Genomic DNA, 25,721 nt, shown 5'->3' on the forward strand with positions numbered 1-25,721 from the left:
AAACACACACACACACACACACACACACACACACACAAAGATATTGTTGCGGCGCAGCAAATTGTCGCACGGTGAAAGCTCGATCTTGTTACTTATTTTGCGGAAATTAATGGGCCATGGTATGCTTCAGTTGCCGGATGCTCTTAATATATTATTGCGATAGCAATTATGTAGACACTTCAGGCGCATTCCTGCTGTCGCCGTCGCCCTCATGTTGGTGCAATTTCAGGTTGAGGGAGAACCGCAGCACCTCCACCAGAATCTGATATGAATACGGTACAAGAGAACAGCAGGCAGCGCGTCTCAACCAGAGCAGCTCAGGCAATCTCGAGCTCGCGCCTCTCGGACGACTGGCGATGTGTCTGCAGCGCCGGGCATTCCTCTTCACTACACGTATAAAGTCCAAGGGCAATGCTGTATGTGCGAGTGAAAGCGTAAGGGGGGGAGGGCGGTGGCATGGGTGAGCCGACGATGGTGGATCAGTCTTGTGTGCGGCAGGGAGAAAAGCGAGGAGGAAGCGCGCCGCCTCCTGTCGCGCGAGATACATCAGGGAAGGAGGGCTGTGATCTGTCAATCTGTGGTTGCGCAACATGTTTATTTGCCTTGTTTGACGCATTATATACAGTGACTTTTTCTTAGATACGTAGATGTATTGATAATTATACGCATATTTAAATATCTAGTTGAACTTTGCTTCCAGTAGCACTTTCTTGCTCTTTATCTAGCTGTATCTTCGCATTTGTAATGTACGAGGGCGAGTCAAATGAAAGTGAGCCAATCCACCCCGCGTAATAATAGTACTGTTCATTATCTGCGAGGCATGCGCGTAGCACACAGGCATCTCTCATTTAGAAAAGTGACACGCAGTTGTGAAGATAAAGGTTCCTTAATGCTCACATACACTGGATTCAACATGGTTGCGCGACATAATGGACACTCCAAAAGTTGAACAGCATGGTGTCGTGAGGTTTTTGACAGCTGAAGGTCGCAGTCAAAATTCCGAAAAATCTAAAATTCCAAAATTCCCAAAAAGAAATTAGTCGCTGTGTGGCTGCCGTGTACGCTAAACAATCTTATTTCATTGGCCACTGTAAAGCGTTGGAGACGCCGGTTCAAAGAAGGACGTTCCGAGACCGGGCCAAAGCCACACTGCAATAACCCCCAACACAATTGCAAAGGCTGATGAGCTGATTAGACAAGATCGGAGGATGAGCATCGATGAATTGGCAGGGCATGTGAATGTCAGTCACGGTTCGGGTCACCTAGTTCATGAACATCTCGGTTATCGGCTCTTGTGCGCGCAATGAACGTCCAAGATTTTTAACCACCGCCAATATATAGACGGAGAGGTTCGGCGCTGCCTTGACTCATCTAATCCATTATAACAATGAGGGTAACGACTTTTTGTCTGCAATTGTGAACGGGGATGAATCATGGTGCCACTATAGTACGAGCCTGAAACACGACGCCAAAGCTTACAGTGGAAACTTTCGAATTCACCACCCCCAAAAGAAAGCAAAGGCCGTCATTTCTGCCTGAAAGGTATTGTTGTCTTTTTTTTTTATCGTCAGGGGCCATTATTGATCAAATTTGTTAAACCTCGAGAGACTACCAATCGTTTCCGATATTGTGAAACGCCGGATCGGCTCTGTGTCGCAATCAAGAACAAACGAAATGGAAAATTGAGGAATGAGATCATCTTTCTCCACGACAATTCCCGTCCCCACGTCGCTGATGTGGTTAATACAAAACTGGCAATGCTCAAGCGGGAAACGCTGCAACAACCGCCATATACAGCTCAGATCTGTCGCCTTGCGACTTCCACATTTTGGGGCATTTGAAAAAAACAGCTCAAGGGAACCAGATTATATAGTGTCGGACGATGACGGGAAAGAGTCAGTTACAGATTTTTTGAAGCAGCAACCCAAGGAGTTTTATGAGACGGGAATCACGCGACTCGTTAGTGAGACAAATATCTAAATACTCATGGAGACTACTTTTAAATAAAGTACCACGTTTGTCGTATATACGCATTGGCTCGATTTAATTTGACTCGCCCTCGTGTATTTTGCAGAACACCTACATTTTATATGTGCTCTCTGTGGCGACTATAATTTCGGTGCAATTACTCACAGTAGATGACCGGTGACAGCTGCTCCTGCGCAATACATTGTAACGAAGGACAGCCTTGTCCTTCGTAAAGGCCTTTGCATATGTACGAAAATGCAAACAAGGCTCTTGAATGACCAAGTTTCATTAAAATATTTGTCCTCATCTTGTTCATTTTATGGCTGTAGTAGCGTGCGGCAACCGAGAAGCCGTACTCCAGAAAACGACAGTGGCCGGTGCAGAACAAGGAATCGGCGTTTATTCTTTAGCACACGCTTTTTATAGGCAGCGGTTACTTATCCGCTGCTGATATCAGTGCCCGTGATGACGAAGTGGCACGGCATGCGCTTGGCGTTACGTCATCACAACGGCCTTTACATTTTTCATATCAGCGGCATGCATTGCTTTGCTGGCTTCAAACTGATATAGTTCTAAAGTCCGTGTGATAATTTCTTTACTTGTTAAATAGACAGAAAACGTGGAAGCATTGATATCAGTTATTTCGGGCAAAATATTTTGAGAAATACGAGTGTATTCTTTTATGAGAAAATACATATTTTACTTGTCTTGACAGTGCGTAGCGTTCAAGAATTCGTTTGCAGCATCTTTGGCAATTGCAATGTAGTTATTATTCATGTAGTTGATCCCTCGACACATATGAGGAGAACGAGCTGCAACGTGAGCTCCCCCCACCCCGAACGAAATTTCTGGCTACGCCACTGGTGATGTGTGCCAATTTCATCCCCTCCCCCCTTGATTCAATATGTGTAATAATGTTCGAAAACGTGAAGAAAACATAAGACAAGTACAATTTTTTTTTTTAATTGCGGGATGGATCGGTGAAAATTTATTTAAGGATGTCGGTTTCAACTCTCGTAAGGGTGCAATTTCAGAGTGCTCGTGGGGCGGCGAATGTGTATTTATGAACACACCCTTAATATGGAATATGAACCTTAATGGAATATGAATCCTTAATATAGAATATGAACACGCCCTTAAGGATGTTCAATTGTTTCTTCGGTAGAGATCAGCAGTTCCCAATACTGGATCTTTGGGCCAGTTGATAACAGCGCATCATTACACGATCGCACAAAGGCACGGACGAAAGAGGACAGGAAGGCTTCCTGTGCCCTCTCTTTTTCGCGCTGTTTAATCGGACAACGAGCGGCTGTCAATGCAAGAGGGAGAGACTCCGCGCTGCATTGCAAGGAAGCCGTGCTGAGGCGCCGAGGGAGGCCGGACGGCGTGGCGGACGAAGGCCGTACCCCGGAAGCGGGTGCCCGGGCGAGGGGCGCACGTGGCAGAGCGCGCTCCACGTGCCCGCGAGGTGGTGTGCGCAGCGGCGTGGGGGGCGGCGGGAGGAGGAGTCTCTCCCGGGGGGAGGGGGGAGCGCCCCATGGCGGCGGCACCGCCCGCGCCAGTCCCGCTCGGACGGCCGGGCAGTTGCGTGCGGCGTCTCCAGTCGCTCTGCCGGTGTGGTGGCACGACGGCAGCGGATTAGCGGTGGCAGGAGCGGCCCTCCGGCGGCGTGTGCCCACGAGCCCCCGTGTCCGTCGACCTCAACGGTGGAGCCCGCGCTCTGCTACGCGCCGGCGGCGGCTCCGTGGACCTTGCCGGAGCGCGTGCGCGAACCCCTCAGCGTGCAAGTGTGCCACGACCAGGGCCGGTGGACGCCGTGGGAAGCTGTGCTGTTTCCCCGACGGGCCGAGCTGCCGTTGGCGGCCGCGGGCCGCGACGGCGCCGAGCGGCCCCGGAGCGGCAGCGCGGTGCTGCGCGCCGAACGCCGCCGCACTTCGCCCAGCGCCACGGCGAGCGCCGGCGAGCACGGCGCCGAGACGCTCGACCTGTCGCCTGCCGCCAGCGGGGCCGGCCGCAAGCGCGACGTGAACGGCGCCGCTGCCATGGCCGTGGCCCGCGCAGCCGGACAGCCGCCACCGGCGTCGAGCCCCGTGTACGCCGGACGCTTCTCCGTCGCTAGGTGAGCGCGCTCCGCTCAGCGCTGTCCACCAAGCCGGAGCAAAGCCGCACCTTTTACTCCCGCTTGGTCCACCGCCGCGCGCACGTGACGCCCGCGGTCGCGCATTGACGCGCGCGAATTTCGCGAGGCTGCGTGGCCGCGGGAGAATCGTGGCGTCGGCGCGCGTGTTGCTTCCGTCGGCAGTAACCGCGTTGTGCACGCCTTTAAGCACCCGCTCTCAGATCTGTCACCGACTCGGAAGCGCGGAACCGCGCTGACACGCGATGACAGCCTTGTTTTGTTTTCTAATACCGCGTCGCGCATGTGCATCTCCAGCTTCCTGGACACCGCTAGAAAATGTGCGATGACTCGAGAGAGTTAACGATAGTGGATTTGTAGTCATGTGGCCCCTCCTTCGATTTCAATAATTGTGATTTACGCTCCCTCTGCGAGGCTTCTGTCCACATTCGTTCTTTGTGTAATGACGCCGTAATTGATTTCCATATTATTTGGCGCGGAGAGTATGACACTAAGACCACACCCACATTTATCCCTGTGACGTGCGCAGACCGTGGCGCGAGAGAGTGTTCGGCTGCTAAAGCTATTTAATGAAGTTGGTCAGTCTCAGCATTGTGAAAAAACAGCGCGTGACACAGCGGCGCTGTCCCTTAGCTCTTGTCACGTGTTCGCGATATTTCTCATGCTTGAAATGTCACCAGCTAGCTCACATGCACATCCTGTTGGTTAGTCTCTTCAGCGTCACCACAATTAAGTGCTGGTTATCCATATGCATTTGCTCCGATCTGAACGAATAGACTAAAAAGTCCAGCTCTAAATTGTCGCCCCAATATTCTGGACGCCAGAGCATTAGTCCCGCTTGGCAAGTCTTTCTTAATGAACCTACACTTGTATAGCTGAACGTTTTAAAGGAAGGCCGTTTGATCATGGCAAGTGGATCCAGTGTACACGTTGATGACCTTACCCTCTGTACCAAAACTGGAATTCATTCCCACGATCTAACTGATCTCCTGCGCGCACATCGTCTGCAAAAGAAAAGCATTTGTAACGGCGCCCATTCGTAACGTGATGCAGATATTCCTGGCAACAAACAAAACTCGGCCCTAAGACAAGGGACGAAGAGATAAGTACACCACAAGAGCGCTGAAGCTATGGGTCAAAACAAGGAACGACGCCTGTTTTATACTATGTGGCGAATTAAGACTGCTAATTCGGCTATAGTTGGATTAGATTCGTGGAACCAAACAAATTTCAGCGCTACGACAATTGTCGAAGAGAGAAGTGCACCCACAGCTCTGGGCTGTCCAGCGAGCCCACGATGCGGCCAGGGAGTTACAACTCCCGTAGCTCGCAGGACCTTTCTATAAAGTTACTCCATCCATCCATCCAAGTGCACCCAACGCGTGTGTCGTGCACTTCTTCGTCCCTTGTCTTATAGCACTGACTTTCGTTTGGTACCACGAATCGAGTCCTACTATAGACCAAATTGCAGTCTTAACTTTGCAGATGTTCCTGTTTACAATGCGAAATTCCATTCTTTCAAGAGCAAAAGTCATATCAATGTCGCACTTAGGGCGTGTTTGTTAAATAAGTTGCGTAGGTCTTCGCGTTGAACAGGCAGTGTCAAAAGAAAAGACGCAGAACACTTAAAACGCTGCATCTTCTCTTTTCTCCTTGTCTGTCAGCACTAGAACCGTTCCAACTAAATGCAACAACGGCTTCCGCGCTTCAGGCGCAATGGCATTGAGCTGCTTGAGGTTTCTCAAATGCTCTGGAGTCCAATTGTCGGGTCACCCGAAGACTTAGTGAACTCCTCGTGTAAATTTAGAGAATGGCGACTATAGGGGATTGCTTTCAGACATTTGAACTACATAAGCGTAATCACGGATATGCTGAATCAGTGGTCTCGTGTGCTTTACGAAAATCGTACCGAGGAGACAGGAAAGTAGACTCAACACGACGTCTACCAGCTCTTTGGGTATGGGTAAAAGGCACAGTTTACTCCTTTCTGTTACTACCTACTTCAGGAGATATGCAACAAACTGGAAGAGGAAAAAGAATCCCGGCTGTAAAGTAGTAAACATTGCTCAAACGCAGGAAACTCCCGGAGCAGATGCACCAACAAAGCAGCTTCACCACGAAACGTCTAAAAGGCACGCGTGTTTAGATAGAGTTGCTTATACTGAGCCTGCCTTTAAGTTTCCTATTTTCGTGTTATCTGCTCATACTCGTTAAGCACAATGATAATGAGTTTGCTTTCGGCAGGTCGATCAACGAATATTATAGCGATGAGAGCGTGGCGGCTGTACGGTATGTTCCTTGAAACCTCGAAAACGAAAAAACGCTAGTCACTCCCCTTCGCTTTTCCATATAGAGGAATAGCCGCTGAGTGTAATAATTCGTCCTTCATACGAAAGCCATTGCGTCTTCAGCGCAAACCATGGGTGACTTTTTGGCCATTTCTAACGCAGTCTTTTTTTTTTTCTGAATGCTTTATATAGTGCCAAAGAGCGAAAGCGTATTGGAACGTATACGCGTGTCCATGTCATATTTAAGTTTGCTTTCACTCTTATTTGAATCACAGGCTCTTAGCTTCCACTATGAAAGGCGTGATTTAAGCTTCCATGCATGAGCGATCCTGAAACCGTGCCTTCGTATTAGGACAGGGTTATTTGGCGGATTCGTTTCAAGCATTTTGACGCCATGCACCTCAAGACTCGGTATATATATTCGTACAGTCGACACTCTCGTATCATTCAATGAGCATCAGTGAATGTTTGCCAGCCGCATTCGACTCCGTCTGTATTATTCATTAGGATCTACGGCTTCGAGTGCTTAGCCGAAAGGCTGCCGAATGTCCTCGGTTATTTGCGCAGCAGCGCGATGGACTGAGCTTTCCTGCAGCAATCGAGAAACTCGTTGCTACGAAGACACGAATCTGTGTACGAGCGCGAACACTGCAGGGGCAGTCGGTGGGCACCGTTGCAGAATCTTCCTTGCGTGACCGCACACAAAGACGTTGGAGCCCGCCACTCCAACCTGTTCGACCAGAGTATTAGCACCGCGTCGCGTGTCGCCAGACTGGAAAGACTGCGGCGTTGTGTAGTAAAAGAAATCAATGCTGTTGCGTTCTCGAGAAATGCAACGAGCCGCGTCACCATGTGGCAAATCCCCCGTATATACATTCGCAACGCTCGAAGGAAACCGGCATGTGTGCGACGAACAGGGAACAGAAAAGCATTAAAAAAAAGGCGTCAGCTTCTTTCAGAAACTCTTGTGTGTCCTTAGTTCCGTTTGCCGGAGCGCCCAAACCGGAGAACGCATGTCGTCTTTCTGAGATTACACAAATCCGACATCGGCGTTTATCGCCGGTGAGCGCACGGCACGGTGTGGCATATAGGATCCCCATTGTATCCATTGGGGTTAAGAGGAGGGCACCGTAAGGCTCGACGATGGTATAGTCACGTCAAGTCGGCACAACAACGTCAGAAAAATAAGAAAATTACAGGGAGCAGCAGTCACGAGGCTTTATCTCGAGGTCCCTTTCCCAGTCCACTTATTTTCGCACTGCTACAGTGTCGTCTTGGAAGAGTACGCATCCGCTCCCGAGATGCTTCTTTTTCGGAATTGCACCCTTTTGGCCTCGGTCTGTCGACCCGAAGGCCCCAGCCGCGGCTTTTCAACCTCCAGTCCCATGGCGAGCGTCTTCTTTTTTTCCGCGGTACATACGGCACACATAGCGAGAGTCGGCGCGAATCTTTTCTAATACTAAAATCTCTGTCCTCACACCCACCTTCCCGAAGCCCTTTCCTTCCTGTATATAATGCACGCCGCTCTGCGTTGCCCGGGGAATCTTACTCAGCTGGGGATGGACACGCTCGGCTAATTTCTTAGCTTATAACGATTAGCAAGTGATCGCAACAGAAGGTGAATGTGGAACAGTGGTTATAGCGCACGCTCGGGGCTTATATGTGGCTGGTGACTCGATTCCACGCACCACCACCCACTTGTTTGAGAAGCGCATTCATTCCCTGTTCGTGAGTGTCAATTGGAATGCCTGACGGGGCTCAAAAAGCAGGCTGCTTCTTAAGCTGGCTACAAGACACTGCGAGGTGCTAAAAAAAAAAGTAATAGAAGGTGTCCCTCCCTGGAGAAGCGGTCTCCTCCTATAAAAGCCGTTGGCCACTCTTCGCCTTGAGCGCGCGTGACAACCAGGTCGTGGTCACAATAAGCTGCAATTAGCTTCGCATGCGGGAAAGAAAGAGAAAACAAAGCGGCGATAAGCTTTCCAAGCGCAACTTCATCAGGTGCGTATATAGTATCCATGACGGGACTCGCCGCCCCGAGTTCTCGCAGGGCGCCTCGTTATTCACGGACGCGGCGTAAAAGAGGCGCACCGACCCCCCGCCCCCCTTTTCTTTTTCTCTGTTTCTTTCACTGCGTCTTTGTTTCTTGTTAACCGTGACTCTATTTAAGCATGATTGACAGTTCTAATTACGCCGCGCTTATTTAGCGTCCTTCGCGCGCCCTGCCCACGGTGGTTTCAGCGATGAGTTTTCCGACAAGAGGCCGTCATCTTCACACGTGTTTCGAGGTGAAACGCCGCGGGCCAAGTCGAGCGGGGCCCAGCAGCGCGGTCTCCGGGGCTGAGCAGCCAACATCGGCGCGCTTTACTTCCTCGTCGTGCTCGCGATGATGATTCTGTCGGAAGCGTGCGAATCGGCCGCGCCGCATTTTAGCAGAGCTGCCGTCGCCCCCTCGTCAGCGTGAGGCGGTGAACGCATCAGCGCCTATCACAAAACTCAAGGAGGAGGCGAGCGAGCGCTCGATAGTTGGCTTCAGCGGAGCCGCCAGCAGAATCGCCTCGTAAGCTTTGAGGAGAAAAAAAAAACGGTGCTCTTGGAAGCTACACGTATCGTGCATATCCCGCAGCGTGAGCGCGCGTATGTAGCCGCCGCGCAACCCGCCGATTACAGAGACAGGAACCTTGTTCCGGGTCTGGCCAGCTGCTCGTACGCTCCCAGCCGTCTAGGTGTGTGTATATGTTCGGACCCTCATCTGAATCCCTTTCTCGCCGAAAGACTCGTAAATGGTGTCTAAAGTAGGAGGAAAAACAAAACAAGAAGTGCATGTATAGCGCGCAGGTATACCTTCCCTGCCTTGCGTGTCGTTCATGCGCAGCGGACGACACGGAGCTATACACCACACGGAGCTACACTAAACTTGCTTCATTGGATCACCATCTATTCGTCCACGCCAGCTATCGCCGACTCTCTGCTATGTTATGAATTTATGGTCGTGACTAACAAAAAATCGAGCCCCTGGGATCCGCTTATTCTCCTCGCTCAGGGCTACTATTTTGTCTCTTGGAACACATGTATAGTCAATGAGAAAATCTTGGAAGCAGCTGAGTTATATTCAGCTTTATATGGGCTTCACGTATTACTGATGTTATTTCTTGTCGGCAGTGCTATATATCGTTTATGAAACACTTTTTGTACTAGACACTGTCGATACTAATACAAGGTGTGATGTATGTTGTTCGTGGTATACCCCTAAACGCGCACGCTTGGAATTTACTCCAGTCTATACAGGCTGCGACAAAGGTGGTGCCTGTCAGTGTGTACGTGTACGCTCCGCTTGAAAGTATACAGTGCGGTCATCTGTTAAAGGGAGCACGTGATTATAAAGCTCGTGAGCATTTATTTTTCCTTCTGGCAAGTACGCACTCGCCCGGCTTTGCAGCATATGACTTGTGCTCGGTGGCGCTGGCACCTTGCTACGCACTTGCGCAGAACGTTGACGTAGACTGTGCCGGCAGTTGCAGCTGTAGAGCGCCGTCAAGGTGAGAGCCGCATATTACAGTGAACCCTTTAACAGTGTACCGCACTGCATACGTGAGTGTGTGTGTGTGCCGTTCTTGTGCATTGCGTCCCTTCCGCGCTGTTGGTTCAGAAAAAGCGCACGAACTAGTTGAACAGCGAGTTCTCGCACTGATAACGCGTTCTTTTTGGCAAGTGGACGCGTGGTGGAACCTTGCGTAGTTCACGAAATGAAAGCGCCCAGACTCCCCCTTGCCTGACCTCCTAGCCCCGGCCATTACAGTCCAGTAGGATCGGGGCAAATTTTGAACTGTATAACAACGAAGCAGTTCAGCAACGTCTTTCGCCCGTTCTTTTCTCCGGGCTCATTTGTTTCTGTCAAGCCTATCTGCACTAAACGTGGCGGCCGGCAAAGGATCATCGTACAGCGTGATACCGTTATTTTCGCGGGCATCATTGTACTCGTCGCTGCAGAACGTGCGGCTTGGACGGAGCGATGCACGGAGAGACAGGTGCGTGACACGTGCGCAGCTTCGCTGCGCTGGCCAGCGCCAGCAGTAATTAGCGGCGGTTTCGCTGAAAAGCGTGACGAGTTCCCTCCTCCGGTGAAAAATGAGCGCGCGCGCGCGCGCGCGCGCGGGACATCTTCAAGTCGTGGTGCTTTTCAGAGCACGACAAACTCGCGCGCCCGATCGGGGCAGAGCGCGCGCGCGCTATCGCGCTTCCGCGCCTAACGAGCTCGGCCAAGACAATGAGCGCAATCATCAGGGCCGCCAACAGCGGGGCACGAAGGGTCCGCAGCAGCCACCGGGCGTTTTGCTGACCGCAGAGCTCGTGATGAGGGGCACCTGTTGCCGCGATAAAGGCGCCACTGCAATTTGTCCCATTGTTCGGGCCACTTTTCGACCCAAAAGCGGACGCCCCTGCTCAGAGGGGGAAGCATGTGCGGAGGGCAGACAGTTGGAGAAGGGGTGAGCGCGGTCACTGGAGCGAAATGACTGCGCGATCGCTCCCGGCGGCGCCCCCCTGGATGGCTTGGCAAGGGCACGCTCCATTTTGAGCTCTACCCCTCCCGCCCATCCCATTGTGCGCATTCCCCGGAGGATCGGCTGCCTGAAAACAATGCACCCGGATGCAAAGTTCAGCACGCGCCAGTAATGGGCGCTAAGCTTCGCGACCAATGACCTGCGGAAAGCGAGACGCGTCGGCTCGGAGACGAGCGCGAGCCCATTACTCGCGCACACACATTTGGTGCAGACCTGCTCGCTGTGTGCTCAAGGTGTCTCCCGCGCGTAAATATAGGCGGCCGTGCGCCCCGCCGAATCTTGGGCACAAAACGTGGTGTCCGCGCGTGACTTCGCCGTGTTCGGAACCAATTGCTGGAGCTGCAGCGCCGATGGTTGCAATTCCATTGCAACCATCTGAAGTTCCATCCGAGTTCAGCAACCATCTGGTTGCTGAACTCGTGCGTGACGACCGCTACCTTGCGGTCCGGGGTGCGTTCATCTTCGTTTGGTCAGAGTCAAAAGTTGCTCGCGGGTCTAGCAGATTGTATAGGTTAGTGCGTAGCACAGGTAATGTTACTACAATTAACACACGGGGGTTGCGATCTGTAATTTCACATCACCACAGCGTCCTTCCTCGCAGTTTGCAGCAATAGCATCTGTACACACTGTAGCTGGGCAGTGCGATGGCTGGCAAACGACCGTTTTCTAGTCCCTCCCCTCCTTTCTTTCGCTAACTATGTACTTCTGACGCCTATGCACCTCATCACAGTTCACGGTTAAAACTCGTCGCAGACAAATTTCTCGATCTCTGTGTAAGCAGAGGTAGGTCTTGGAGCGTCGAAACCTGTAGGTTACGGAGTGCACTTTGCTTCTCCTTGTTTTGCATCGGCGCAGCCTGCAAACTGGGGAAGGGCGCTCGTGCAAAGCGGCGGCTGGTGGGGGACGGGGGGGGGGTGGTATGTGATGGCTCCCACCCGACGGGTTGGCCTTTTGCGGGCCGCGCTATAGAGCCGTGGTCACGGGCGGTCCCGATGGCCTCTTCTCAGCCGTCGGCGGCAGGTGTGAAAAGGCTGGCCAGCGTCGAGCGCGTAATTGCGCTCATCCATCACGGTGGAAGCGCACACAGCCGCCCAGAGAGTGGGCCGCCGGGGCTCGTTAGCCCGCGCGCGCGGCGGGCTCGCGATCCTGCTGCTGGACTTAAGTCCACCAGCGTGCCAACACCTATGCCCCCCTCCCTCTTGCCCCTCATTGACAGTGCTATGATACGTGGATGTTGCGTGCCAGTCTAAAAACTGAGGTCGGAAGCGTGGATCGTTTCGGTGCGTGCTCATAGTGGCTGGGCGTTACCTGCGTGTTTAGCGGGCAGTCGATTGCGTAGGCTTTGTAGTCGCCACTGCGAAGCAGTGGGCGACGAAAAACGTTCTTTCGTGTACATTATGCTCTCTCTCTCTGTACAATTATCCTCATCTGTGAAGCGTTCCATGCTCTTGCATACAGCGCTTTAGAGCGACATTGTCACCTCACATTGAACGGATGGAAACGGACAAGGGTGTTTGGGGACGCGACGGGATAAAAGGGGAATAAGACGAGATAAACGCCTTCAGCAAAGGAGGCGATGGAAGGGACTCGTTCGTTGTGGTCATATATTTCTCTTCTCGCGCTTTGTGCCACATGAAAACGGGAAAACACGGGCAAACGTGGGATGCGGTTGCGCACCACTCGTTGAATTGTCCCTGCTTTCCCGTTTCCTTGTCGTAAAAAGCGCGAGAAAGATGTGCACGTTTTCAGCAACAAAGTTACGAATGATGTGCCTTGCGATCATGCAGCGGTTTGTTTCGCTATTACCGGGAAACATCTGCTGCAAGTCCGACGCAGCGCCGGTCTTGGCGCGCGTTTTGAGTTGGGGCCGTATAACGTAAAACTATTCCAATATGTTTCTATTCCAATCTCCTGACGTCAAATTTGCGTAACCACCAATGCAAGCACCGGGCGGTCACCCGCAGCGTTGTCTAAACAGACCAATCAAACGCTCTCCTCGTTCATAGGAAGTCACTTTTCTTTGCTTGAAAAACGAATAACATTGCCTACACTGAGCGGCTTGTCGTATCCAATTGGCTGAGAAGAAGCGAGAAGAACGCTCAAGTTGAGAGGGATTCACTGGGGCAGAGCCAGTGCACTGAGAATCGATAACCGGATGAAGAGGGTGGTGCCAGCGTCTGCGATTGGTCGGATTTCCCTTACTTAGCTTGTGGTGGCTGGTCGAAAATCATGCCGGCGTGCAACGGAAGCTTAAGAATGATGCTAAAACTGACCCTCAGCAAAGAAGAGTTGGCAGAATGAGGTGGTAAATGTGCCGAAAAGGCTCGAAAACGTTACACTGCCACGCAAGAAGTTTTACTATACGCAAGTGAACCCATGCTCTCCGGCAGGTGCGAGTAGCCAGCGTCTCAGCGATCGGCGGCAGCCATCTGTTATTCCTTTCGGAACGGGGCAGCATGCGGCTATTCCGAAGAAAATTCAGTTTTGTTCGGCATATTAATGCATCTTCATCGCGTACACGTCACTTTGACGCCGTGAGTTTGTGCGGTTTCGTGACGTCGCGAGACAGGCAGGTGAAGTGGGTGCAGCCCGAAAACTTTTTACCAATAGCCGAGGGCTAATGGCGAAAAGTGGTCGAATCAGAAATAACTGTTTTTCTTTTTTCTGTCAAATCATGCATAATCAGTAAGTACACATCATATCAGATGGGAAGGTATCGCGGTTTTGGTGACGTCGCGTGACAGACACATGAAGTGGACATGGTCGAAAAACGTTTTTGACCAATCGTGTAGGGCTGATAGCAGAAATGGAATAGAAAAGTTTGGAATAGTTTTACGTTATAGCGCCCTTGGTTGCATTAAAGGATAAGTTATCATTTATTGCTCATCAGAGCGACCGAGGTTTCCCACCGGTTCACAGAATTGGTTGCTACCCCACAACGCAAAGAACAGTGAGACACAAAATGTTCGTCTCAATTCTTTCTTGAGCGCGAAAAAGAAAGAAAAAAAATTGACGACCTGAAAAAATCTGAAAATTAGCTACCCTATTAACCTAGAGCATGCAAAACTAGCACGAGGGAATGGCTGGACGTACCTGTAAAGTATAGCGTCAGCAATATTTCATATGGTAGATGACGTATAACCTTAAAGGGGACACCAAAGAGAAAAAAAAATACATTTGAGTTGTGTTATCAAATTACCCTCTCGCACTACAAAACAAACAAAAAAAGATAAGAAACGACACGCATGCATATCGTGAGCAGAGCCTTGGCATCAGCCAGAAAAGACACAGGAGGAGACAGGCAGGTCGCGACGCCGCCTCTGAGTTCTGGCACCAGCTCGCCCTGACGTCATGGATTCTAACGGCGTCTGCTCGAGTTTCGTTAATTCGTTATCAGAACAGATGGACTGCGTTGCATTCTAAGGGAGTCAAGGACTAAACTTGGCAAGTTTCAAAAACATTTAGTGAGCCACAGCGGCCCAAATGCGAAAACCAGAAAGATACTTTGTCACAATGACGCATACCGGGAGCTGGGATTTCGGCGCGAAATTCGGGCTTTTGTCCTTCATTTCCTCTTTTAACAACTAACCTCGTAACGCTAAGTTAACGTAAATGTAGTCCTGAAAGAACGCTTTATCTTTCTAATCTTTAGCTGATCCGCTCCAGCGATTTCAGCAAATAAAAGAGAACAGCCTGACTCTATTGAGGGTGGTGTAGAGTAGGAGGTGGATGAGGTTGAAGGTATATCTTGCATATAGACGCACCCCGTGTACCGTGCATTGGGTGCACGTTAAAGAACCCCTGCAGGCGGTCAAAATTATTCCACTACGGCGTGCCTCATGATCATACCATGGTATTCGCGCGTAATACCCCAGAATTTAATTTAAATAGAGGCATCGACGAGACCCACTTCTTCTGAAGGACAAGCGCGGAGTAAAAGTAAAAAGCAATTTAGGGCGTCTTCCTCCGCCCCACAAAGTGATCCCACTGCTCATGTGTTAACCAGTGACTCAGCGCTTTGCTCTGCACCTCGCGCGAGCTGCAGAAATCCTCAGACCAGCACCACTTTCGAGACATTGCGTCCTGAAAAATGTGCCGAGAGATATATTGGCGCGCTAGTGAATATCTTATCGAAAGCGTCTATCTAGGCAAGTCTGCTAGCTCTTTCGATCTATCTAGCAGTCCGCAAGTGGAACGCCAATGCACTTCTTCATCAGATCATGGGGACGGCTGCTAAGCAGACATGACTTCGCCGCAGCTCGGCTTCGATTTCACTGTTGCAAAATGTGCTCTAAAGTGAACAAACGAAAATTCAATTGGTGAATCATTTAATCAGCCGCCAGGACATTGCAATTTGTCAACTAACGTCGCCCCCTTCAAGTAATCCACTTGGACAGGTCAAATGGCACTGTATGATCCGTGCTATATTTAAAAAAATCTTTTCCCACTTAACTAGCGCTGCGGGCGTCGAATCCAACCGCAGCCGCCACTGCTGCGACACTGGGAGGGCTACTTCACTGCTGCGTCCGTCGGATAACTGCTTATGCTCTAACATGGAATGCTAACATGCCCTAACAGCTGAGAACAATTGGCCTTAAATATGCGTTTGACGCATATTTAAATATGCGTCATTTACACCACATTCCTTTCCTCAATGCGGAACGTTTGCTGGGCTTCCCTGCATCGCTTTACGTGTGGAAAAGTGCTCGTATCCATTCACCACAACGAAGCCCTGCTCCCTAATGTGTTGCAGAAAATAGCGCCTATTCCTCTTTACAATCACTCTTTCTCCAAGGTGGAGAGGCACAACATTATAGAAAGACACACCTCGATAATATTTCTACGTCTTCGAAACTTCCTTCCTTCCATATCTCTCTCGTGCTTCATTTTTTGTTGGCCGCTTTTCAAGTTTCAGACCTGAGAGTTTCAAGCCTCCAGCAAGGCAAACGTTCAAAGGTAGACTGAAAACTGAAATGACGAGCAATATAGTCAGAAAAGGAATGTTGCTTTAAGAGAACGTTTTCCGCTCGTCGAAACGTTGCCTTAAAGCGACATTCCTTGTTCCACTACAGATCATAACCTCACGGTTAGACAGCTAGGTATGATACCTATCTCAGCGTTAGACAGGTATATGATAGCAGTAAAACGAGTCGAGAAGTGATATGCAAGAATTACATTGTTATTAAGCGTTGTCGCAATTCATGAAACACTGCGGCAAGAAGTTGTCGCTGTGCATCAGCGGCCTCCGAGATTTCGTCGGTCCGGGGCACCGCAATGCCGTCGCTCGTCTTCAGACACGCGGAACGCGCAGCGCACGAGCGTAAATGCACCGAAAAGGCCTAGTTCGTTCTACTGAGTTGAATTTAGAGCGTCGACCTACCTATATGTACATACCGCCTGTAAGCGTTATACTAACTATACTGCTACGTTCGTCCTCATCAAAATGTTGCTGCTACACGGCCTGGTTTTCATATAAGGTGGGTAAACAGGAAATCTACCCGCGGCGGGCTTCAATCCCGCGGCGTCCTGCTCAGCGACATAACAGTGTACAGCCACCGTGGCGGGTACACTTCTTGATCGGTACCCGACCTTGTACGTGACTTAAACCAACCCCCATGCGTCGCAAACGGGAGAGGGGAAGAAAATGTAGAAATAAACGTTGCCGACCGCGGTGACATGTAGCGCGTTTCGGCTTTTTTTTTTTTTTTTTTTTTTTTCTCGCGGGCCACCACGCTTCACAGGGCGCGCGCGCCGAATTCCCACGCACCGATTTCGGGCGCCGTCCATGAGAGGGGCGGCGCCTCTTTACTTTATTTCATCCGCGCCGGGCCGCGGTGGGAAGGAAAACAAGATCGAGCTCGGAAACGCGGTTCGGTCGGTATCGCGGAGCGTGCGGGGACGCCGCAAACGGCACAGCGTGTTTTTTGTACACTCCGCGGGTGATTAAACCTCCATCGATCTGAAAATGGATTAAACGCCGGGGTGAAAGAGAGCCGTCTCGCTCCCTTGCCGCCGACGCCGCCGGTGCCCTTTAGCAGCGCCTCTCTGCGCGGTGCCTCCGGAGCACAGCGCGACAGGCTGCTCGCCGTCTCTTCTTATTCTTCGGGCGCGCCGAGCAATTTGCGCAGAGAAAGAAACACGCGAATTGCACGCGCGAACGGAAGCGCGAAATCATCCGCGCGTGGCGAGAACCTCTTTTTTTTTTTCCTCACGATTTTTTTGTTGCTCACGTGTGTTTTGCGCGTAACCGTTCGGTATACGCGCGCCAATTTAACGGCACAAAGCCCTTCTAGGCTCGCGCGATGTCCTTTCTCTGCAGCGCGGTGTGCGCGTGTGTATACGGCGATTCAGTGAGGCGCATCTTCGATCAGCTCCGAACGATCTGAAAGTGACAACACCGTGCGCTTGCAGTTCGCTTTACATAATTATAGCACAGAGACGGTTCGGGAACATTCGATTCGCCACCCAGGCGAATCTTGTGCGAAGGAAACTGTCTTTCGATTACTGCCATCTCTTTCGCCCCGTTTTTAACGAGAAGTCGGGGAGGTATACGTACAGTAGAGGCGACTTCTGTGATTCTGATATATCGTCCATAGAAGTGGCAGCGCTAAAGATGAATGTAAGCTCGTGAATTTAATTTGTTTAAAATTTTAAAAGGCGTCTATGCATGGCTTCGGAATTCAAAAATTGAAGCTCGTTTGAGAGAAAGAAAAAGGAAGCACATATTTGGAGCATTAGCTATAGCATACGTCTTGTTGGTTACGGGGGGGGGGGGGGGGGGGGTATCTGTCAGCACACGTTCGCGGTGCGAATCATGACGCTTGTCAAAACAGGGGCCAAGCACAGCCTGGTTTCGGTGATGAAGCTCGCGGCATTCAGAGGGTAATGGTCAAGTGGTATCATGGAATCGACCCTTCGATCATGCTTCACTCTGCACTTGGCGTTCTCCATATAGTAGGCGAAGGCCTCTTAGACGGTCCTCTGCTGTGGCTTCTTCAGGGAGAGTAGAGATGGTAACTGTGGTCGAGATGATGGATCGATGATGCGTAAGCAACGTTTGGAGGCCTCTGGACATGTTTTAAGGAGGCACTGTATTGCTTTGTGAGGCTAACTTTGCAGAGTCTGCTACGGAAAATTACCCGCCGTGGTTGCTCAGTGGCTATGGTGTTAGGCTGCTGAGCACGAGGTCGCGGGATCGAATCCCGGCCACGGCGGCCGCATTTCGATGGGGGCGAAATGCGAAAACACCCGTGTTCTTAGATTTAGGTGCACGTTAAAGAACCCCAGGTGGTCGAAATTTCCGGAGTCCTCCACTACGGCGTGCCTCATAATCAGAAAGTGGTTTTGGCACGTAAAACCGCATAATTTTTTTTTTTTGCTACGGAAAATTCGCGAAATGTGGGCAGCGCCATAGAGAGCCGCAGATCTAAGTTTGTTTCGCTTGTGGGAGGGGACGTATGTCAAGGTCCGCGCTTATGAGGGCTAATATAATTTCGCGCATATACCATGTTACCTAAGGCATGGTTAACGTTATCTGTGGACATCAAATGTGTATATATATATATATATATATATATATATATATATATATATATATATATATATATATATATATTAGCACGTTATCTCCGCTGTTTGCGGTGTTAAAAGTTATACACGCTAAATTGCAAATTAGAAATTAAAGCCTTGGGTTTTACGCGCCAAAAGCACGATATGATTATGAGGATCGCCGTATAGCGGAAGGCTCCGGGTTAATTTTGACCACCTGGGCTTCCTTAACGTGCACTTAATGCACGGGGTTTTTGCATTTCGCCTTCATTGAAATGCGACCGCCGCGTCCGGGATTCGATCCCGCAACCTCGAGCTTCGCAGCGCAACACCAAAGCCACTGCGCCACCACGGCGGGTTAGTATGTGAATTGAATTCACCGTAAGTTATGCACCCGTCCCCATGACGCACCTGCATATCGCCAATAACTCGTTGCAACAACAGCGAATCTATGAGAAGGTGCAGCTGCTGTGCCTGCGCATTTTTGCTTGCAATTATGCGCGCGCGCATGCTGAGTCAGAGCACGTCCATGATGCAGGCGCCTCGCAGATTGAAGCCACGCAGGTGCGAGCCGTGACGAGATACAGCGGCGGCCAATTTCAGCGGATGTTTCGACAGATGCGGCAATGATTTGTCGAGCGGCCCGCGCCAAAAAAACCTTCCAGGTGCTTGCGGACTATGGTCCGCCTAATTGGCCGCGACTGGACGAGTGTCACTGCGACGCAGATGGGCATATATTATGCCATGTCCCCACGGCGGCCGCATTTCGATGGGGGCGAAATGCGAAAACACCCGTGTGCTTAGATTTAGGTGCACGTTAAAGAACCCCAGGTGGTCAAAATTTCCGGAGTCCTCCACTACGGCGTGCCTCATAATCAGAAAGTGGTTTTGGCACGTAAAACCCCAAATATTATTATTATGCCATGTCCGGGCGCGGTCACGTGATTGGGGAAGGAGGTGTGCAATGTGAACACCACCACCCATTGAGAGCGTAGACCGGCATCTCATTATTTGTGTGCACATATCGCGCGACGTCTCTGGGGCTTTCAGCAAACGTCACGCGACGTTGAGTAACCGCAATGATGATGATTTAGTGGCATCCCCTTTGAAACGGAGCGGTGACACATAGTCACCCAGCCTGCTTGATTTATTCAGGTATGCTGTAAATGCTTTTAAAGCGAAGGTCGCGCGCACCCCGGAGGCAGTGTGCGCGACGTGGGAGGTTCAGAGCGTGTATATAGATGGCAGGCGCGAGTAAGAGAGGAAATGCGACGGGAGAAACTCGGTTTCACCCCACCGCGTCGAATGTGCACAATGCCCTCTGGAGCTCCCTGGCCGTCGCCACTTTAGCCGCTTGACAACTGTAATTATCCATGACTCCCCTCAGAAGCATCCCAGCAACTGCAGCGCTTTCATTTCTGCTAACGTGCGAGGCCAGAGGGGACGCAGATAGAATTGTAGAGAGGATAAGAAGGAGAGGGAGGAGAAGAGGCAGTTCCCATATAAGAGAGGGGGGAGGTGACGTGAGAAGGCAAGGAAACCCCATTACTATACGACAGCGGTTGCGGGGAAACAGGATAAGCTTAAGTTCAAGTACAGGATAGTACGTTGCTCCTATTTCTGACAAATAAACGCCATGAAAATATGTCAAGCGGGAAACTTACGCAGGGCGTGCAGAAGCAGAGCCGCATTAATTAAAGCGCACCGCAATGTCCAGGCGACACTACGGAAGCGGTCGACCGTCAAATCAACACTTCTGTGCCCGCCGCGCTAGGTTTACGGCTATGGTATTGCTAGAGCTCGCGGATTCGATCCCATTCGCAGCAGCCGCATTTCGACTGGGGCGAAATAGAAAACACACGTGCACTTAGATTTTTGGGCACGTTAAACAACAACAGGGTGTGAAATTAATCCAGAGTCCGCCACTACGGCTTGCCTCATAATCTGAACGTGGTTTTGGCACGTACAGCCCCATAATCCAATTCCAGTTTAATACTTCTGCCACAATGCGATGTGCCATGTGAGGAAATGACAACGCTCAACCCTCTCAGAGGTTATAAAATATGGCGCAAAACGCCTCAAACAAACACCTCTCCCTGTGTGTTCTGTGTACTACGCAGACAAACAGCAGCGGTGCACGCAAGGTAACGTTTAACATCACACCACACTCGTGTTAGCCTAAATGTTGAAGAAATTAAGCTTTAGCCGTCAACATCATCGCTAATTATCGTCAATGAAAGCATCCAGCACGGAATGCTTCGCTTACATCGATTCCCACAGTGCGTGGGATCTGCATAATTTTTTTTTTATCTAGCATTTTTATATACAATTCCTCAGTTTTTCTCCCCCTTCATATCTACCTTGTACCGCTAGCTACGACTGCAAGAGATCCGGTCGTAACCATCTATTCCCTGCTTTTTTTCCCCCAATACTTTAAACATCTCTTGCTTATCTCGACTGCTGACCGGTTGACGCTTCCGTCCACTTTAAACCCAAGCGCTTCTGGAAGGTGTACGTTACCTGCGGTTCTCACTGGGTGAATGAATCCCTTCGCATTCCACTAGGATGTGCTGAGTGGTCTTCGGATTTTTTGCTGTTCCGAATATTTGCTACGGTATGTTTTCGTCCTTAGGCAACCGGCTCGAGCCTCAAACAGCAAGGCACTGCCCTTTGTGTTATCGTACAGATTTTTCCTTCTAATTTCTTTCTTCTCATTCTTGTAAATTTCCATGGTCTTGTTGTTTCCATTCCTTGCAGACAGTTAACTGTCTCTGTTTCTCTCAATTAATTTCTGATTACTCCTGGTTGTCTATACTTACGGTTTCAATTACCTTGTATTTGGGTGCCAACTTTCTTGACCTCTTCCTCCATTCTGTATCCACGCTTTACAAGTATACCGGGTGTCCCAGCTAACTTGAACCAAGGGTTTAAAAATGAAATATTGGGGTCAGGAGAGTGAAACTACCTGCATATTGGTGACAGGCATTTGGCGCACCACAGGAAATTTTTTGTATTGCAATTACTTAACTAGTAATTAAGATAATTTTTTTAAAATTTTTAATATTGACTTTAGACACTAAGTGTGATTCGCAAAGTTGGAGAGCACTTTCAGAAACCCCCATTCCATTATTCGCCATAAAGAAAACCTTACGTGTACCTCTTTTTTCGAGCTCGAAAGAAAGCCCGCGAAATACAAAAAAAACCACGTGACGAGCGCATTCGCGCGCCGCGATCGTGCTGCTCTCAACCGTGCTTTCAGTGAACGAAATCAGCTCCGGTATTCATTCGGCGGCCCCGTTTCAGAGGCAGGCCGATATCTTGGTGGTGGTTTCTTCGGCCGTGTCAGCCAGTTCGCGCGTGACGGTGTAAATTGCAGCGAGTGCGCTGCGCTTTGCAGTCGCGATAAAGACTGAAAGCACTGAAAGTTCACTGAAAGCACGGTTGAGAGCAGCACGATCGCGGCGCGCAAATGCGCTCGTCACGTGGTTTTTTTTGTATTTCGCGGGCTTTCTTTCGAGCTCGAAAAAAGAGGTACACGTAAGGTTTTCTTTATGGCGAATAATGGAATGGGGGTTTCTGAAAGTGCTCTCCAACTTTGCGAATCACACTTAGTGTCTAAAGTCAATATTAAAAATTTTAAAAAAATTATCTTAATTACTAGTTAAGTAATTGCGATACAAAAAATTTCCTGTGGTGCGCCAAATGCCTGTCACCAATATGCAGGTAGTTTCACTCTCCTGACCCCAATATTTCATTTTTAAACCCTTGGTTCAAGTTAGCTGGGACACCCGGTATATACCTGTGCACTTTAGCTGCCCATTTCCTTTTTCACCCATGATCCTGAGTCTTTCTTCAAAATTAATTTTGCCCTGCGCTTCTCTGACTTCAAAAGAGGGCCAACCCATGTCACAGTGCACTGCCTCATTTGTGGTTTTATCGAGGGCTCCCAAAATCAACCGGCCGACCGATCTTTGGTTAATTTCAAACCCCGACAAGATACCCGATTTTAAGCATAGAATGGCACACTTGCGAACGCTAGCGCTGGCACCGTTGCTCCTTCCCAGATTCCATGCACCACCTAGTACTTACTGTGGCCCCACAGTGCTGTGTTTCATTATTGCAGCACTGCGATTTCCCTTTATTTTCGGATTGCCTTGGTGGGTGCTCGAGTATAAGTCTCTTCCTTCGTTTATGTATACGCCGAAGTGGTGGCGCCGCCGCTCTTCAAAGACCCAGGCGGCATCCGCCCTTCCTTCTCACCGGCCGACGCTCCGAGCGAAACGTGCCTCAGCAATCAGAGAAACGAGACTCATTTGCGGCTGCGATCCTTTCATTGCGGTGTGCTTCTGCGGCGTCCGCTGACAGCGCGGGGAGGCGGCCTGCCGCGGTGCGGGTGCTCTTCGCGTCGCTCTGGGCGGCTCTCTCCGACCTCTCCCTTTCCGATTGTCAGCGTTGCGGGAATGCGAGGCGAAAGTGTCATGCGGTGCGTCATGCCCGAGAGTTCGTCGCTGCAAGCCGTTGCAGTTAACGCTGGTAGGTTCGCCAACTTACAACAGGGGGCTTGTGTTGCCATTTCGGACCAGAAGTACAGGGCAAGCCCAAAAGAAGACAAACATGTGGCACCTTATGTGTTACAAAAACATGCGCGTCTAAAGACGGAAGCCACGCTAGTTCATATTGTTTCCACTGACGTCAGAGCCGGGAGCTTCTGGTATGCGACCGGACGCGGACACACAGAACGACCTATCTGCTGCGAAAGTACTCGTTTGCCTTCAGAGATATCTTGGCCATTTTCACCTTGCAGACCACTCGAGGCGAATGTTCGCTCGTGATTACCAAGGGAGCGATCAGTCATGCTGGCGGCTCAGTGTGCAATGACGCGCCGCCGTCTCCGAACAGCACAGCCAGCGAGAGTCGAGGCTCGGGTGCCACCCGAAACGCGGTGGCCTCATATCGTTGCGGCGGCGCACAAAGGGCCAAAAAGAATGCTCGTGAGAATTCGTGCCGGGGACCTCTTTATCACGTACGCCTGGAATGGTGGTCGCGTAATTCATTTCCGTGCTACCACCTAGCCGAGTGTCGTGAAGCTCGAAATGACCGCGTGCTGAAACAGCATTGTACATCGCTGTTTCTCCTGTTCCTTGTCTGCAACGAACTGGCTCTCAAATGCCCCGGCACCACCATGCCAAACATCGCGCGCTGCGGGCGCCGCCACCTGCGCCTTGTGGCGTCCCTGAACGCGGTTGCTGCGAGCCCCGGCTGGTCGCGCGCGTCTCGGCCCGCCAGGAGCCCGGCGGCGTCACGACGGCCACCTTTCCCATCTTCCCCTTGAATGGATGGGGCGTGCGTGAAATGGGCCAGGGCACTCGACCCGATGGATGGCGTGAGCGTGCGATACTGACCCCCCTCCTCTTTTGATTTATGGTGCCACAGCCAATGGCCGCGTCTCGAACGCATGGCTGCCGCTAATTGCAGCCGTGTATATAGGCTGCACTCCGGCTAGGGGCAGCGAGAGACTGGCAGGGCGCAGCGGCGCAAGCTCACTGTTGCGCTATCTTCCGTCGGTGGTCTCGATGATAATATACGTATAGCAGCTCCCGGCTGTCGCTTGCCCTACCTGTGGCTGTTGTCATCCAATTCTGTCGCGCTTCTGTTAAAACGACTCTGAAAAGGCGCGATGCATGGCTTGTCAGGATTTGTTGCTTGAGCTGAATTTCCTGCTTCACGGGCCCGGAATGATGACTGGTTTAGCCTCGCCGCCGACGTTATCATGAAGAAGCCGGGAATGCAATATGTTTTCAGCCTTTTAAACGATTTAAAAAATATATCTTTAATGAGTAGGGGTTCAGAACTTATTGTAGAACATTGAGCCCTGTTTGACCCCTATAATGGGGCTATAGCAGGATTAGGAACAGTAAATTAGCATAAAGAAGGCAAACACACGCAAACAATTTGAAGCATTTAACATAGGCAAGTGAACACAAGCAGACAGACAAAAATATAGGTAAATTGCCTATTCGAAAAGTAATTTTCTATGGCCACTAAAAATTAATTTAATGTTAGGGAACGATCACTATAGGTCAATTAATTGCAGCGTTGTACGCGCAAAAACGAAAATCTGTTTGAACGTGTTAGTATGAGCAACAAAAGAAAAGGCATTAGGTTCAAAGCATGTGAACTACCAGTACAATTTTCTTTAGCCAATGTGATATGACTACAGTCGTAAAAGCCGGAGTTGGTGACGTGCAGGAGCATAGGAAACTCAATGGGATAACACCGCAAGGGTGTTCGAAGGTTAATTCAGGGACCGCAGTGCCTCTATCGGTGAAAAACTGCCACTGTAATTATGGAAGATGAAACGAACAGATTCTCTTGGTACAGATGCAAGTGAACTTATTTCATACTGTTTGTATGTGGGGGGGTATCAAACCACGCAGGCGCATTCTCTGTTTTGCGTTTTACGTGTTGCCCAACTTGAACACCGCACCGGCTTCAGATGAGTGCTTGCTGAACGTAGCCATCGCACTATATATAGTTGAAGTCTAGAATACCCTTAAATACAGTTTTACATACTGATTTGTAAGTCGAGCTGCGCTGAAACGCTTTTTTTATCGAGGGCTAAATGCTATTAGGCGAACTGGGTCCATTTGATGCGGCAAATTCAAGCGCATCTTTATTTTGCTCAATGAAATATACGAAGGAGAATCACCGCGGTTAAACCTATTCCTTTTTGCCAGGACGGCTATAGCGTGGTTCCACGTGTGGCAATGCTTTGCTTCGGCTCTCCGGACCTCAACTCTTTCATGGTCCCGCGTACACGAGTCCGCTGCAACTGGGCTTGTTCCTCCGATACGATCGGACCTCCTCGTGGACATCGATCAGCTTCGCATTGCCTGGCGGGCCGCCATTTCAAAGTACGAAAGGAGCCTGGACAAATCGGTATGCATCAGCCCTGCGCACTGACCGTCTCCTGGTTCTCGCTAATCGCCAATGCGTTAGGCGTAGTAAGATGAAAAGTATGTGACCTTTTGAAAAAGAAAAGCGAGCACGCCAAGAAGTCCGGCGAGGCTCTGATCGCTGGCGCAGGCGAGAACCGGCAACTCGCGAATGCCTGGTGCCACGGGCATGGAGCCGACGATTCCGTCTCGATTTATTCCCGCCTACCCAATCACTCATCGAGCTGGGACAGAGAGCAATGCGCCTCTAGAGACGCACAGAACA

At 50.5% G+C, this 25,721-nt stretch overlaps 1 protein-coding gene across 3 annotated transcripts in view; it reads left to right on the top strand.

Moving 5' to 3' along the window:
* Positions 1 to 25,721, top strand: part of twz (BTB/POZ domain-containing protein twz) — a 208,486-nt gene that overhangs the window by 104,870 nt on the left and 77,895 nt on the right. The window contains exon 1 of one of the 3 annotated variants that reach the window (XM_065425208.1): positions 3,518 to 4,087. The exons of the other annotated variants lie outside the window; for them this stretch is intronic. Within the exon in view, the coding sequence (XP_065281280.1) occupies positions 4,011 to 4,087 (77 nt within the window). The 5' untranslated portion in view covers positions 3,518 to 4,010. Of the gene's footprint in view, positions 1 to 3,517; positions 4,088 to 25,721 lie in introns of those variants that run through there. 3 annotated transcript variants of the gene reach the window in all.

This window comes from Dermacentor albipictus, chromosome 1, assembly GCF_038994185.2.
Source record: "Dermacentor albipictus isolate Rhodes 1998 colony chromosome 1, USDA_Dalb.pri_finalv2, whole genome shotgun sequence".
Taxonomy (NCBI): Eukaryota; Metazoa; Arthropoda; class Arachnida; order Ixodida; family Ixodidae; genus Dermacentor; species Dermacentor albipictus.